This window comes from Anomaloglossus baeobatrachus, chromosome 4 (genome assembly GCF_048569485.1).
Source record: "Anomaloglossus baeobatrachus isolate aAnoBae1 chromosome 4, aAnoBae1.hap1, whole genome shotgun sequence".
In the NCBI taxonomy this organism is placed as follows: Eukaryota; Metazoa; Chordata; class Amphibia; order Anura; family Aromobatidae; genus Anomaloglossus; species Anomaloglossus baeobatrachus.
Genome location: NC_134356.1, coordinates 476,249,286 through 476,266,571, shown reverse-complemented (window position 1 = coordinate 476,266,571; position 17,286 = coordinate 476,249,286). Strand labels below are relative to the sequence as shown.

Below are 17,286 nucleotides of genomic sequence, written 5' to 3'. Positions count from 1 at the left end.
TCTCTGCAGGGTGTGCGCTGGGCCCCTAACCCTGACGGACCAGGTGGCGATGGCGACCTCTGCGACTGCGGTCATTACACCCCTGTGTAAAGCCATATAGAAATGTGCAGCGTCACACACGGCCCTTGTCCTGATTATCTTGTCATTCTACCTAAGGCAAAGAATGGGTTAATCATAACCATCAGATAAATCAAGAAATTGTACAGAGATAACAGAATAGAACATAAACAGTCGCATCTGCCATCATCAGGCTACAAAAACATGGCCGCCAGCCCGCTGCCCATCACATCCTAGCACGCTAAGGACGATGGGAGCTCAGAACCAAACGTGATTAGGTAATTATTTCCCACACTCCTTTGCTGTATGTTTCTCGCGATATTTCGCTATCACTGGTTACTGCTTGTTGCTAATAATTCCAAGAGGAATGCATGCATCCACCAATCACACGAGAGCTTGGAGTAGACACGCGCTGGCTGAAGAGTTAACTCCATTGGTTGCCATGACGGCACGTTCCGTTGTACTGAACCATTAGGCCAATAGGAAGTGAGCAATCGTAAACGTTCTGGCCAATAAGAAGACGCAAAGATATATTTAAAATTCATTCTGTGGTAGGGGACGGAAAAGCCGAAGTGCCTTGTAGACGAGGAGGTCGCGGCCCGGAGCTGATTTTAACCTGTGTTTTTACCGTATTTCTCTAGAAATGGCAACCCGCCGTGCTGCTGTAAGTACCGCGGGTGCTCTCATCTGCGGGGTGAGCGGCGCTGTGGTGTGTGCACTGCCGGTGTATGGCGCGGCCCAGGAAGGCCGGCGGGACTGGTGTATGGTCCTGGGGTGGTGTCTGCAGCGCTGCCTTGTGTACTGCGGCCACCGGTCACCGACAGAGGGCGGACGGGAACGTGTTACTAATGGCCTCCCTCCTGTCCGGGTTTACCGGTATTGCTGGGGCCCTTTGAGAGGGGGAGGTGGGGGCTCTGGTATTTCTGGGGTCCTGTGGGGGCGGCCTGGTATTTCTTACTGGGTTACTGGAAGGGGGATTGCCTGGTGATACGGGGGGTGCTGTGGGAGGGATGGCCTAGTATTGTGGGTAACCTTGAGTGGGGGGGTGCTTCTGGTATTGGTGTGTTGTGGGGAGGGGGATTGCCTGGTGATATGGGGGGTGCTTCTGGTATTGTAGGGTAACCTTGAAGGGGGGGGGGGCTTCTGGTATTGTAGGGTAACCTTGAAGGGGGGGGGGGCTTCTGGTATTGTAGGGTAACCTTGAAGGGGGGGGGGGCTTCTGGTATTGTAGGGTAACCTTGAAGGGGGGGGGGGGCTTCTGGTATTACTGGGGTGCTTCTCGCCTGTCATCAGTGGGGCCATTAACCCCTGCCTAGTCCATATCTTGTGTAAGGCTCACTGGCTGCCCCACTCAGGTGTGAAGTGCGCTTACACTTGCCCACCGCTGACTTCTGGCAACCTTCAGTGTCTGTAAGGTGGCCGTGCACAGTAGCTGGCTGTCCCTGCAGACCTGAGCTTGTTCTGGGGGTCCTGCTGCACCTAATGTTTGTATAGCTTCGTTCAGAGCAGCACTGGGTATAGTGCAGAGCTATGTATGCATGAGTGTTTGTGTTTTTTTTTTTTTTTTTTTGTTCTTTTCTGACCACAAAGATGCAGTACTTTTTGCCCAACACACCACCCCCCCTCCCAAAAAAGTGGCAAAATGCATGTTTTGATGTGGTTTTTTTTTTTTTTTTTTTGTCCATTGGGTGAAAAACACTAAAATAATTGACATGCTGTGTCGTTGGTCACCACAAAGATGCAGCCAAAAGAAACTGTAATGTGAAAATTAAACCTCAGACTTTGCTGGGGAAGGAAATTCATGCAGTTTTGAGACCAAAAAATGCAGCATGTGCACATAGCCTAATGTGACCTGACTCTTCTCTAAAAGCCATGGGGAGAGTTGGATCCGATCAAGCATAGGAAGATAACCAGTGGGATTGGTGAAGGTCTAGCTTAGTGACCCATCCACCAGGATCTTCCTCTACTAAAGCCAGTTTTTTTTTTTTTTTTTTTTTGTTTTTTAACTAGTCCTATAAGGCCAGGGCCACATGGGGACTACTGTGATTCTCGCATGACACTCCGCTCCTGCTGCCAGCAGAATGGGAGCCAAGTGTAATTGCGACTGAGGTGCAATTGGACCACAGCTGCGGAGGGGAGGGATTTATCTCCCTCTCCTTTGTTGCCAGCTATTGCCATTCTCGCCCTGCACTCGCGGTACACCAGTGTACTGCGAGTGCAGTGCTAGTTGTCTCTCGCCCCATAGACTTGAATGGGTGCGAGAGAAACTAGGATCACATTACACCCGCAGCATGCTGCGATTGTTTTCTCGGTCTGATTAGGGCTGAGAAAACAATAGCTCATGGGTGCTGAAACATGGGCTAATCTTGGTCTGAATGTAATGTTTTATCACATTCCACTCGCTCCGTTTTTCATGCCGTGTGTCTTAGGCCTAAGGATCAGCAGTCTGATTGCTCATTCATTTCTCCTGATCTGAGCAGATCAGCAGAAATGTTTCTTGTTACAGCTGTTGCTCTGTCGGCTGTAACAAAGTGAGTCATAATAGTGACAGGAGTCATCACATGACCTGTTGCTACCATGGCAACCAGCGGCTCCCCGTGATCACGATACTTTGCCTCCAATAGCGGCGGATAAGTGCACGTTACCCACTGCGACCATCTAAATCGGTCACATTTTGGCAGTGAGATTTAAGGGCTTAACAGGTGCTGGTGAACTGCAGATCTGCCTGCGAGGCACACGTCTGCTGTTCAAATCAGCAGACATGTGCGGTAATCTCCACCGGCTCGGCGCAGTTATTCCTCAGTCTCTTGAGAGGAAGGACAGACGGGTGGGAATAACTAGCAAAACCCCACCTATTAGATATTCTGCAGCACCTATAAAATACATCTTGCATTGTATGAGCTGATCTGCTTTGTACACCCCTGGTTAAAAGGATCCGATCACCAGTATTTTCGTATATCACCTAAAGCCAGTGCTATACTGGCACGATCAGGCTGATTCTATACATACCTGTAGTGGTCAGCTCGGATGTATAGGTTTTGTAATCTAAGTATGTGGAGTTTATAAAACTAGCTTCTTGAGTGGCAGCAGCTGAGGATCAGATAATATCTGGGGGGAGTATTCATAGTTATCCCCTCCCCCTGTTAAAATTAGCATAGTTATTATACAAGCGATGTAACTTTTTCACTTCAGGACCTGTGGCAAGGTCATACCCATGTGACCAGAAGGAGTAGGGCCTCAGCCAATAGGAAAACGTTGCTTCCAGATATCAGCTTTGTTGGCTGAGGCCCCGCCCCTTCTGGTCACATGGGTATGATTTTGCCACAGGTCCTGGAAGTGAAAGTTACATTGATAGAATTAGCATAAGTATAATACAAACAGTGAAAAGGGATAAGTATAAATACCCCCACCTCCCCCAGATATTTGATCCTCAGCTGCTGTCACTCGTGCAGCTGTCTATTTTTATAAACTTTACTTTCTTGAATTTCAAAACCTAAACATCCGAGCTGACCACTACAGGTATGTATAGAATCAGCCTGATAGTGCCAGTATAGCACTGGCTTTAGGTTATACGTGAAAATTGTGGCCATTGGTTCCCTTTTAAAGGATAATCTGTGCAGGAGTCTGGTTGGATATAGCTGGCCTGAGTACATTTGTATTGGCTGCCGTTCAGCGATAGGTCACTATGTGGTGAAGTGAGAAGGAATGATGTTTGCGCTATAGAACATAAAAGCGGCTGTGACCTCGTACAATGCTGGTCCTCATGCACAATAATGCGCCCAGTATCTAATGCTGGCTGCAGTGCTGATGTCACATTGGTGTGTCTGCCCTTTGTAGATGAAAGCTTTAATCCAAGCCATAGCGATTAGAGATCAGCACTGCCGTCATTATCCAGTACTAGAGACTTGGCTGGGGACTGAGAAATCTTCTCAGGACAACCCCTTTAAGAGCTTTAAGTCCTGTCAATCACTTGCTCTTAATGATCTTTGAGAGCTGCATAGATTTGACTCTGTGGTTTTGTTGTATATGCCTGTACTGGTGCTCTGAGTGCTTCATTCCATAATACTTAAGAGGGGTTGTGCAGCAGAAAATGTCATCTGTATGAAATTGGTGACAATCTGACAGCGCCACCATTCAGCTGAAATAAGAGCTGCAGTATCTGGCCCCTGCAGAGCAGCTTTGTTCCCTTTTGTCCACATCTGGCATCTGCCTGAGCTTTGCTTAGCTGATCGGTGATGGCGTCAGTCCATCAGTATGGGATCCGATGGGCTCTCATATGAATAAGACCTCTTCATCCTATAGCACTGAAGTCTGAGCTCTACACAATTGGCCCGTGCTAATTCATGTCTTAATGTCTCTTCAGGCTTCCCGTGAAGCTGACAACGCTATTGGAGGAACCATGAGATCTAAAGCCCAGCTGAATGTGAGGAGAGCTGCCCTTGGAGAAATAGGAAATAAGGTGCCTGGGCGTGGAAAGCAGCCTGCTGTGAAGGTATGTATTGTGCATGCTTAACCCTTAATGACGTTCAATCTTTAGAGCTGTGACCAGTGTCACTATGCAGTAATAACTCTGGAATGCTTAAAGGGAACCGGTCATCAGATTTTTCCCTATTAAACTAAAAGAATCGCCTTCTGCAGCTCCTGGGCTGCATTCTATAAAGGTGCATCTTGGCCGTGACTCTCCTTCCAGACCCCAAAAATAACTTAATAAAACTTGGCCGTTAGGTATGTTAATTACCTGTGTTGGCCATATGGGCGGGCTTATTTTCTCCTCCTGTTCCTCCCTACTGCCGCTGATCGCCGTCCACCTTTCTTGATTGACGCCTCCATTGTCACTGTGTTTTCAAATCTCGTGCCTGTGCAGTTATGTCGGGAGGCACAGTTCGCTCTGCCATATTGCGAGCAGAAAACCTAGCTGCCCTTGCTCGCACTGGTGAGCTAAATGCGCAGGCGCAAGATTATGGTCGGCGCTGTGCATGACCTCACCAGCGTCCTCCTCGTACCTGACCATAATCTTGTGCCTGCTTTCACTGATTCCAGTGATTCAGTTTTTTGTTTTTTTTTTTGTTTTTTTTTTTTTCCCTCACTGTGGTACGCTTAATGAGATTTTTTTTACTTTTATATTTGGAAAATCAAAAATCTGGCAAGTGTTGCAGTTTTCTAATTTTATGCCCTTAAACAGTTATTAATGTTCTCAAGCATCACACTGGTGCCACATAACATGAGAGGCTTCCGTTTGGTAGTGTTAGGCTACATGCGCACGCTGTTTTTTTTTTTTTTTTTTTTTTTTTTTTTTTTTTTTTTTTTTTTTTGCTGCTTTTTTGGCTGCAGTTTTGTCAGCAGAACTTTCTGACATCTGACTTCCCAGCAAAGTCTATGAGAAGTCAGATTTGTCATGCGCACATTGCAGTTTATTTGTCAGCGTTTTTTTGTCAAAAGTTTGTGAGAAAAAAAAATGCAGCATGTTCATTCTTCCTGCGTTTTTGTCAACATTTGTCACCCATTGAAATCAATGAGGGCATCAAAAACGCAGGAAAAATGCATGCTAATCAAAAGTGGTGCATTTTACCTGCCTTTTACCTGTGTTTTTGGTACCAAAAACGCAGGTGATTTGTCAGGAAGTGAGGTCAGGCAAGTGGTCCCGTCCCGTCCTCCATGTGTTCCCCGAAGTACCGCTGTCCCCGCACAGGGGAAATGATGGAGCCCTCTCACCGCCACCGCTGAAAGTCCCGTCCTCCACGCTCCTGTCAGCTCCATGCAGTAGCTCCATCAGCTGAGCTGTCACTGAGGTTACTCGCGGCCACCGCTGGATCCAGCGGTGGCCGTGGGTAACCTCAGTGACAGCTCAGCTGATCGCGCGGCTGTCTTCATTTGCTGCATGGAGGTGACAGGAGCGGCGGTGTCTGCTGCAGCTCCGGTCACCTCCATGCAGCAGAGCTGGATGCGGCGCTGGACCATCCTGGATTACGCCGGACATGGAGGGCTTTGTCGGGGTTAATAAATTGGTAATGAGGGAATGTGTTTGTTTTATTTCTAATAAAGGATTTTTCGTGTGTGTTTACTGTAATTTACAGATTAATCATGGAAGGTATCTCAGGGAGACGCCTGACATGATTAATCTAGGACTTATTGGCAGCTATGGGCTGCCAATAACTCCTTATTACCCCGATTTGCCAACGCACCAGGGTAAATCGGGAAGAGCCGGGTACAGTCCCAGAACTGTCGCATCTAATGTATGCGGCAATTCTGGGCGGCTGCTGATTGATATTGTTAGGCTGGGGGGCTCCCCCATAACGTGGAGCTCCCCATCCTGAGAATACCAGCCTTCAGCCGTATGGCTTTATCTGGCTGGCATTAAAATTGGGGGGGGGGGGGGGGGGGACCGCACGCCAGTTTTTTTTATTTATTTCTATTTTTTTTTTTTTTTTTTCAATTCAACAAGCTTTATGGGTTTGTTTGAACTGAAAAATACATGAAACAATTGTTGACAAAACTGCAGCCAAAAACGCACCAAAAAAGCACCTACACTTTTTGTGACATTTCCAGGCTCTCTGACAAGGTGCAGTTTTGGCTGCAGTTTGTGAACACTAAAAAGAAGCAGCGTGCGCATGTAGCCTTACTGCACTATAAGCTAGTATCTAGTCTGACAATTCCATAGAAGCTTGTTCTGCAGAATGTGATGCCCTTGCTTTCTTTGCAGAACTCTAATGCAGTGGTGAAGGCAACCAAACCTTTAACTAAAATGACGAATGTCAGTGTGAAACCAAAGGCTGTCCCTGTGACTGTGATTGAAGCGCCAGCCAAGGTACGTTTCTAGCCCTGGCGGACCATGGCCTTATTCCTTATGATGATAAAATGAGTAGTTGAGGTCACAGATGTATTTGTTCTTAGCAGACCCAGTCCTAGTTACTCTATGCAACCTCTAATTACAGATGTTGTAAGAACCTTAACTTCTAACCTATTTCTTAACTTCAAGGAATCCTCCCCAGTTCCGATGGATGTGTCTATGAAAGAGGAAGTGGAACTCTGTCAAGCATTCTCTGATGTTCTGAATAGTGTGGAAGATATTGATGCAGAAGATGGAGGAAATCCACAGTGGTGTAGTGAATATGTAATGGACATCTATAACTACCTGAAACAATTGGAGGCAAGTGTTTAGACTGAACAGAGGTGGGCCCTCTTCCTTGAGTGACAAACCTAATCACAAGTTCTTCTACTGACCAGAACTAATTCTACAGTTTTCCATTCACTTAACAATGGTCTTATAACCTCTTCTCATGATGTGCAAAAAAGTACAGTACTGTGAGCCATTGATAGAGAAGCTGTTCTTGAATCAAAAAAGTCTGATGGGTCAATGGGGTTGGCTCCAGTCTGGAGTGTGCATATTGAGCATACTTTCCAGGTGTTGCTAGGTCTCCTTGGTGACCATCTGTACACTATGTAAGATGAATGCTGTCATAGGTGAACCATAGCAGATGGACAGCATGAAAATTAGTTACAGCATTATTAAATTGATGTAGTTAGTCAATTGCTAATACCACTCTTATGAAGGTGCAGGTATGAAACAGGTCTTGTAGCAGCAAAATGTGTAACCAGTTAATGTCTTTGATAGGTAATTAGACAATTGGCACATCTTCTGCAACTGAAGTGGGTAACCTGCTCTGTCATGGCAATCACTGCTATGCTCCTACCCAATGTTTGGCAAATGAGCAATTCTGTCAAAGTGCTCTGGAAATCTGTGCAATCTCTATACTGTACCGGAGACTCGCTTGTTAAGTTGTGGCTACAAGACTTAAGCATTAAATACTGCAGTTTTCAAATCTAAAATTTCCTCCAGTTGACCATGTTGCATCTTTACTTTAGCTCAAGCAGCCAATAAAGGAAAGATACCTAGAAGGAAAGGAGGTAAATGAACGCATGAGGGCAGTCTTGGTTGACTGGCTAGTCCAAGTTCACTCCAGGTTCCAACTTCTTCAAGAGACTCTGTACATGGGCATAGCCATAATGGATCGTTATCTTCAGGTATGTGTTGGCTGTCTTAATCACCCCCATGCTCCCGCAATCATTGGTCTCATTAAAGGTCTTCTGTACATAGGTTCAGCCCATTTCTCGTGGAAAACTTCAGTTGGTCGGTGTAACTGCACTTCTACTGGCTTCCAAATATGAAGAAATGTACAGCCCAGAGGTCTCAGACTTTGTTTACATCACAGATAATGCTTATACTACATCTCAAGTTAGAGAAATGGAAGTTTTGATGCTACGTGAGCTAAACTTTGACCTTGGACGTCCACTACCACTTCACTTCCTGAGACGTGCATCAAAATCTTGCAGTGTAAGTTTCCAGCAACCTGGTGAGAATAGTATTGCACTAAACATTCAATTTTAAATGCTGTTTGGATCATTGCCAGCTCTGCCTAAACAGCCTTAGGCCAGTTTCACACATCTGGCTTTTTGGTGGTTCCAGTACAGTGGCAGCACAACAAGCTCCGGTCACATGCTGTCATGTGACTCAGAAGTTACAGCGCAGCCACTGTACCGTAGACACTGTACTGGCGCACGCCAGAATCTGCAAAGCAGCAAAAAGCCGGATGTGTGAAACCGGCCTTAGTCTTTAGTCTGCGGCCGCTCTCATGGTCCACATAGTCTAGCCTTGACTCCTGACCTGAACTTGAATGCCTGAGGCATAGGTTGTCAGGACCTGTTGCCAGTTCAGTGTGAAAAGGAAAGTATGTTTCTATGTTCGTATATGGAATTTATGCTTTGTGGAGGAGGAAGGTTTCCTGACATAAAACCTTCTGACATCTTATCTTTTCAGGCTGACGCAGAACGGCACACACTCTCAAAGTACCTGATGGAGCTTTCCCTCATTGACTATGAGATGGTTCACTTCAGACCATCTGAAATAGCATCGGCTGCTCTCTGTCTGGCACAGAAGGTTCTTGACCAGGGCAGCTGGGTAAGTGGTATATGTATTATAAAGGGGTGTAGAAAGTTTGCCAATTTCTACCAAACAACCACTGACTTCTGCATCTTTCCCTCTTCTTCTCTAGGGAGCAACACAGCATCACTACACTGGATACCATGAGGAAGACTTGTCTCATGTCATGAAGCACATGGCCAAAAATGTTACAAAAGTCAACAAGAACATGACAAAGCATGTGGTAAGGTTCAAGGGAACCTGTCACCTGGATGTTCCCTTATAAACTGCAGCCACCACCAGTAAGCTGTTGGGCTACTTTCACACATCCGTTTTGAGCAGTGTGGCTCAATCCGGCTGTGAAACCTATGCGGCGAAAACACCGCATCCTTTGCATATATTCTTTTTTTTTTTTTTGCCAGAACAAAAAATGTTGCAGGGAATGTTCTATCCGGCCGCAGCATCGGCTAAATCTGCCGCATGCGGCAAAAACCGGACCGAACGCAAGCCCCTGCAGCACAATACGGCACTAATGTAAGTCTATGCAAAAAAACCTGCAACCGGCAGCAAAAAAAAGGTTGCGGTTTTTCTGCAGAGCGCCGTATTGTGCCGCAGAGCAAAAACCGGATGTGTGAAAGTAGCCTTATACAGCCTTCTAGAATGGGGGGTGTGTTCAGGCCGCTCTGTAGACCAAAAAACCTTACTCAGCAGGGGGCAATCTCATCCAGTGCCTCTTCAATCAATGTCTGACCTCCTTCCCAGCTCCATGTAGATGACACTTCATTCACACAGGTCGCAATGGCACTCCTGCACAAGATCACTTTGATCTGCCTTCAGAAGATCAGATCAAAGTACTGTAGTGCACAGGGGGCTTTTACCTTTCCTTGTTGCCTGTGCACTACAGTACTTTACTCTGCCCTACGTATAACATCTCAATGTACTGTAATGCACAGGCACGAGGAAAGGTCAAAGACCATGTAGCCTGCAATTTCTGAGGCTACACTTTGTTCTTCCCTCCTCCTTTCACATGTCTTCTGCACAGTTGCTTGAGAGGAAGGAACAGGAAGCCCATGCCCATAAGGAGGGTGGAGCAAAGTGTAATCTTCCCAATTGCAGGGCATGCTTTTGGGACAAGAAGAAAATGACTAGGCTAATGGGTGAAGGCAGTAGCCACCTCATAACTTGTAAGAGCTCATTAACAAAATGGAAGGGGTGTTTCTTCAGCGCTCTATTGGGAGACCCAGACGATTGGGTATAGATACTGCCCTCCGGAGGCCACACAAAGCACTACACTAAAAAGTGCAAGGCCCCTCCCCTTCTGGCTATACCCCCCCCCCCCGTGGTATCACGGGTTCTCCAGTTTTCAAGCTTTGTGCGAAGGAGGTCAGACATCCACGCATGGCTCCACAGATTTTAGTCAGCAGTAGCTGCTGACTATTTCGGATGGAAGAAAAGAGGGCCCATATAGGGCCCCCAGCATGCTCCCTTCTCACCCGTGGATGGTGTTGTAAGGTTGAGGTACCTATTGCTGGTACAGGGGCTGGAGCCCCACATGCTGTTTTCCTTCCACATCCCCTTGTAGGGCTCTGTGGAAGTGGGATCCTGCCGGCCTCTAAGCTCTGACGCCGGGCTCCATCCACAGACCCATAGCACCTGATGGATACGGAGCAGGAGTACAATCAGGGACATGGCCCTGCATCATACAGGTACTCTGTGTCCCCGGCAGGCACAGACACACTCCGGGCTGGCTGGGTGTTGTAGTGCGCCGGGGACCGTAACGTTGGAGTTAGTGTTCCTACAGTTTACTGGGGGACTTTGTGTTGTGGGAACGCAGCGCCGACCCCCACTGGATCGGGCGGCGCTGCTGTGACTTGTGGTGCGCCGGGGACACGCCGACCGCGCTTTTACGGCGGCGGCGTTTATAACTTTAGTCCCCGGCTTTTTGCGGCCTAGCTCCGCTTCGTTCCCGCCCCCACCCTGTCAATCAGGGTAGGGGAGAGACGCTGTTTCGCAGCAGCGACGAGGGCTGGAGCCTGATTTACATGCTCCAGCCCTCTCACTAGGCACAGAGGGAAGCAGGCTTCCCGCTCTTAGCCAGGAACGCCCAGGGCCCGCCCCCCCTCCTCTCCCAGGACGCCGGCAGCCATTACATGCAGTCTGGCTGGAGGAAGGACGCAAGGCTCTGGGAGACCTGGACTAGGGGGCTTTTGGAGACCACACACCCGCTCTTAAGCGGGCGGTAAGCGGCATTTCAGCTGGCCCCTCTAGTGCCTCAGTGTGCATTGGTGTACTGTGTCACCAGATATATATATATTTATTTATTTCTTGCACTGTGAGGTCGCTTCCTGGCTGGACCCAGATCGCTCTGAGGAGGCAGCAACATGTCATCCACAAAACGCAAGGCTGCCAAGGCTAGGGCTGTGTACACTGCGTGTGCTGCATGTGGGGCTGCTCTACCAGCAGGTTCCAAAGACCCCCATTGTGTGCAATGCTCAGATCCGGTGCTGCTTCGCCAGCCGGAGTCCGGAGGGGTAGTGACCCAGGCTGAGACGCTTGTAAGTCCTGCCCCGGTGTCAGGGACAGACTTTGCAGTTTTTGCTGATGGCATGTCTGTGACTATGGCAAAAATCCTTGAGACTTTGCAATCCATGACTGGGGCTCAGTCTATGGACACGGCGAGGTCTCTGTCCTCTAATCCCCCTCAGTTGGAATTAATCCAGACTGCAAGGGGGTCCCCGGCTTCCCAGGCTGAGTATTATGACTCAGATGATAGCCCCAGCCACCCTAAGCGAGCTCGCTGGGAAAGACCCTCAACGTCATCACACTGCTCAGGGTCTCAGCGCAATCAGTCGCCCTGTGATGCGTCTGAAGAGAGTGATCAGGAGTCTTATCCTGGAACCCCTCTCAATCTGGATACCCCGGATGGGGACGCCATGGTAAACGAGCTTATCTCAGCCATCAATAGACTGTTGGATATTTCTCCCCCAACTCCTTCTGCAGAGGAGGCAGCTGCAGAGCAGGAGAAGTTTCGTTTCCTCTATCCCAAGCGTAAATTGAGTGCTTTCTTGGATCACTCTGACTTCAGAGAGTCAATCCAGAAACACGACGCTCATCCATCTCTAAACGTTCTAAGGATACACGTTTTCCTTTCCCCCCTGATGTGGTCAAGCGCTGGACCCAGTGTCCAAAAGTAGACCCCCCGATTTCCAAACTTGCAGCTAGATCCATAGTTGCAGTGGAGGATGGCGCTTCACTTAAGGATGCCAATGACAGACAGATGGACCTTTGGTTAAAATCTGTCTATGAAGCTATCGGCGCGTCGTTTGCTCCAGCATTCGCAGCCGTATGGGCACTCCAAGCTATTTCAGCTGGTTTAGCAAAAGTGGATGCTATCATACATCCAGCGGTGCCGCAAGTGGCGTCCCTTACCTCGCAGATGTCTGCGTTTGCGTCTTACGCTATCAATGCGGTCCTAGAATCTACCAGCCGCACCTCAATGGCGTCCGCCAATTCGGTAGTTTTGCGCAGAGCCTTGTGGTTAAAGGACTGGAAAGCAGATGCTGGTTCCAAAAAATGTTTAACCAGCTTGCCTTTATCTAGAGATAAGACTGTTTGGCGAGCCATTGGCTGACATCATTAAACAGTCCAAGGGTAAAGACTCTTCCTTACCCCAGCCCAGATCAAGCAAACCTCAGCAGAAAAAATGGCAGCAGAGGTTTCAGTCCTTTCGAGGTTCGGGCAAGACACAATTCTCCTCGTCCAAAGGGACTCAGAGGACGCAAAGAGTCTCAGATTCCTGGCGGGCTCACGCACGCCCCAAGAAAGCAAATGGAGGAACCGCTTCCAAAGCGGCTACCTCATGACTTCCAGCCCCCCCCCCCTCCGCATCTCCGGTCGGGGGCAGGCTCTCCCGCTTTTCCGACATTTGGATGTCACAGGTCAAAGACCGGTGGGTGACAAACATTTTGTCTCGCGGGTACAGAATCGAGTTCAGTTCTCGTCCTCCAGCTCGGTTCTTCAGAACCTCTCCACATCCAGACCGAGCAGATGCCCTGCTGCAGGCGGTGGACTCCCTAAGAGCGGAAGGAGTAGTGGTCCCTGTACCGCCTCAGGAACAAGGGCGAGGGTTTTACTCCAATCTTTGTGGTTCCAAAAAAGGACGGCTCGTTCCGTCCTGTTCTGGATCTAAAGCTGCTCAACAATCATGTGCACGCCAGACGGTTCCGGATGGAAACCCTCCGCTCTGTCGTTGCCTCAATGTCTCAAGGAGACTTCCTTGCCTCAATAGACATCAAAGATGCTTATCTCCACGTGCCAATTGCTACAGAACATCAACGTTTTCTACGTTTTGTGATAGGAAACGACCATCTTCAGTTTGTAGCTCTGCCATTCGGTCTGGCGACAGCCCCCCGGGTCTTCACCAAGGTCATGGCGGCGGTGGTAGCAGTCTTGCACTCTCAGGGACACTCGGTGATCCCTTACCTAGACGATCTACTTGTCAAGGCACCCTCTCAAGAGGCATGCCAACTCAGTCTACATGCTACGCTGGAGACTCTACAGACGTTCGGATGGATCATCAACTTTCCAAAGTCGAATCTGTCACCGTCACAGTCGCTAACGTATCTTGGCATGGAGTTTCATACTCGAGCAGCGAGAGTGAAGCTTCCGCTGAACAAGCAGCGGTCCCCACAGACAGGGGTGCAATCCCTCCTTCAAGGCCAGTCGCACCCCTTACGGCGCCTCATGCACTTCCTCGGGAAGATGGTGGCAGCCATGGAAGCAGTTCCCTTTGCGCAGTTTCATCTGCGCCCACTTCAATGGGACATTCTCCGCCAATGGGACGGGAAGTCAACGTCCCTGGACAGGAAAGTCTCTCTTTCCCAGACGGCCAAGGACTCTCTACAATGGTGGCTCCTTCCCACCTCATTGTCTCAGGGAAGATCCTTCCTGCCCCCATCCTGGGCAGTGGTCACGACAGATGCGAGTCTGTCAGGGTGGGGAGCAGTGTTTCTCCACCACAGGGCCCAGGGGACGTGGACTCCGCAGGAGTCCACCCTTCAGATCAATGTTCTGGAAATCAGGGCAGTGTATCTTGCCCTACTGGCCTTCCAACAGTGGCTGGAAGGAAAGAAGATCCGAATCCAGTCGGACAACTCCACAGCGGTGGCATACATCAACCACCAAGGAGGGACGCGCAGTCGGCAAGCATTCCAAGAAGTCCGGCGCATTCTAATGTGGGTGGAGGACACAGCATCCACCATATCCGCGGTTCACATCCCAGGCGTAGAAAATTGGGAAGCAGACTTCCTCAGTCGCCAGGGCATGGACGCAGGGGAGTGGTCCCTTCACCCGGAAGTGTTTCAGGAAATCTGTCGCCGATGGGGAGTGCCGGACGTCGACCTAATGGCGTCCCGGCACAACAACAAGGTCCCGGCATTCATGGCGAGGTCGCGCGATCAAAGAGCTCTGGCGGCAGACGCCTTAGTTCAAGATTGGTCGCAGTTCCGGCTCCCATACGTCTTCCCACCTCTGGCACTCCTGCCCAGAGTGTTACGCAAGATCAGATCCGATTGCAGCCGCGTCATACTCGTCGCCCCAGACTGGCCGAGGAGATCGTGGTATCCGGATCTGTGGCATCTCACGGTCGGTCGACCGTGGTCACTGCCAGACCGACCAGACTTACTGTCCCAAGGGCCGTTTTTCCATCAGAATTCTGCGGCCCTGAACCTGACTGTGTGGCCATTGAGTCCTGGATCCTAGCGTCTGCAGGATTATCCCAAGGAGTTGTAGCCACAATGAGACAGGCTAGAAAGTCGACTTCTGCTAAGATCTACCACAGAACGTGGAAGATTTTCTTATCCTGGTGTTCCGCTCAGGGAGTGTCTCCCTGGCCATTTGCATTGCCCACTTTTCTTTCTTTCCTGCAATCGGGGTTAGAAAAGGGCTTGTCGCTCAGCTCCCTTAAAGGGCAAGTATCGGCACTATCCGTGTTTTTTCAGAAGCGTCTAGCACGTCTTCCTAAGGTGCGCACGTTCCTGCAGGGGGTCTGTCATATTGTGCCCCCGTACAAGCGGCCGTTAGATCCATGGGATCTGAACAGGGTACTAGTTGCTCTCCAGAAGCCGCCTTTCGAGCCTCTGAAGGAAGTTTCCTTTTCTCGCCTGTCACAGAAAGTGGCGTTTCTTGTTGCGATCACATCGCTTCGGCGAGTGTCGGAGCTGGCAGCTCTGTCATCCAAGGCTCCCTTCCTGGTGTTCCACCAGGACAAGGTAGTGCTGCGCCCCATTCCGGAGTTTCTCCCTAAGGTCGTCTCCTCGTTTCATCTTAATCAGGATATATCCTTGCCTTCCTTCTGTCCTCATCCGGTTCACCGGTATGAAAAGGACTTACGTTTGCTAGATCTGGTGAGAGCACTCAGAATCTACATTTCCCGCACGGCGCCCATGCGCCGTTCCGATGCACTTTTTGTCCTTGTCGCTGGTCCGCGCAAGGGGTTGCAGGCTTCTAAAGCCACCCTGGCTCGATGGATCAAAGAACCAATTCTAGAGGCCTACCGTTCTGCGGGGCTTCCGGTCCCTTCAGGGCTAAAAGCCCACTCAACCAGAGCCGTGGGTGCGTCCTGGGCATTACGACACCAGGCTTCGGCTCAACAGGTGTGCCAGGCAGCTACCTGGTCGAGTCTGCACACTTTCACCAAACATTATCAGGTGCATACCTATGCTTCGGCGGATGCCAGCTTAGGTAGAAGAGTCCTGCAGGCGGCAGTGACATCCCCGTAGGGGAGGGCTGTTTTGCAGCTCTAACATGAGGTATCTCTTTACCCACCCAGGGACAGCTTTTGGACGTCCCAATCGTCTGGGTCTCCCAATAGAGCGCTGAAGAAGGGAATTTTGTTACTTACCGTAAATTCCTTTTCTTCTAGCTCTTATTGGGAGACCCAGCACCCGCCCTGTTGTCCTTCGGGATTTTATTGTTGTTTGCGGGTACACATGTTGTTCATGTTGAACGGTTTTTCAGTTCTCCGACGTTATTCGGAGTTAATTTGTTTAAACCAGTTATTGGCTTCCTCCTTCTTGCTTTGGCACTAAAACTGGAGAACCCGTGATACCACGGGGGGGTATAGCCAGAAGGGGAGGGGCCTTGCACTTTTTAGTGTAGTGCTTTGTGTGGCCTCCAGAGGGCAGTAGCTATACCCAATCGTCTGGGTCTCCCAATAAGAGCTAGAAGAAAAGGAATTTACGGTAAGTAACAAAATTCCCTTCTTTGTTTTTTTGTTTTGTTTTTTTTAAATTCTCTTCACCACCACCACCCCCTTTCAACTAGAAGCAATCTGAGGCAGATAGGTGTAACTTTTCAACAAAACTATAACCTATGCCCATATTAATGGGTTAAATGGCTCAAATGCGACAGATTCCTTACTTTGTTCTTTCCCCTCTTCTAGGCTGTAAGAAACAAATATGCCAGCAGTAAGCTAATGAAGATCAGCACTATTCCTCAACTGATGTCTCCAGTGATCACAGACCTAGCTGCAAGTCTTGCTGCTTAATTTATTGGACCTAAACAGCATGGAGGGACTACCATTTTTGCACTTTTATAACACTGCCATTTCAGGCATTAATGCTGCTGAATCTGTAAATACTGTTTTTATACTTATTTTTTTAGTTGTGAGCTTCAAGCAATTGCTGGAATGTCTGTTAAATAAACTTTCTTTTATAGCAGTTCTAGTTGCTTTAATTGTAAGCACTGGGATGGATACTGTAAAGTGTACTCCTAATTTTACCGAATACAGGGAATAACCCTACTGCTGGCCCTCACCCTACAATTTTCCTCCGGCTACAAAAGTACTGTAAAGGGTTTGTCAACCACATTGATGGCCAATCCTTAGTATGTCTGCTCTTGGTGCCAGCAGTAGTAGCAGACAGCCAGAAATGCTAAGTTTAGCAACTACCCCTATTAACTGATAGTGGCCACAGCCAGGTACTACACATCTCTGCCTCCCATTCAAATCAATAGGAGGCAGATGTGCAGTACTGTCATGGCCACTACCAGAAGATGGGGCATTTGCAGCTGCCAGCACTGAACAGTTGATCAGGTGCTGGGTGTCGCACCCCTATGATCAGACATTTTACCTATCCTAAGGATTGTCTAATAATCTTACATTGATGGCCAACCTCAATTTTCAGTTCTTCAGCGACTCTTCTGAATAGTGTAAAAGCTGCATAGACCTACATGCTGTCCTCAGCTGAGGAGAGTTGCCGATTGTCACGCAATTCTCAGGCTGGCTGTACTAGTAATACAGCAGGACTCAGATC

General features: G+C 48.9%; 1 protein-coding gene across 1 annotated transcript; it reads left to right on the top strand.

The window, feature by feature from the left end:
• The first annotated feature begins 523 nt into the window (after positions 1-523).
• LOC142301711 (G2/mitotic-specific cyclin-B2-like) lies at positions 524-16,653 on the top strand. Its single transcript, XM_075342729.1, has 9 exons — positions 524-721; positions 4,421-4,549; positions 6,758-6,862; positions 7,034-7,204; positions 7,921-8,079; positions 8,153-8,389; positions 8,873-9,013; positions 9,108-9,218; positions 16,416-16,653. Exons 1-9 carry the CDS (start codon positions 701-703, stop codon positions 16,518-16,520), a joined length of 1,179 nt encoding a protein of 392 aa, XP_075198844.1. The 5' UTR covers positions 524-700; the 3' UTR covers positions 16,521-16,653.
• The last annotated feature ends 633 nt before the right edge of the window (positions 16,654-17,286 follow it).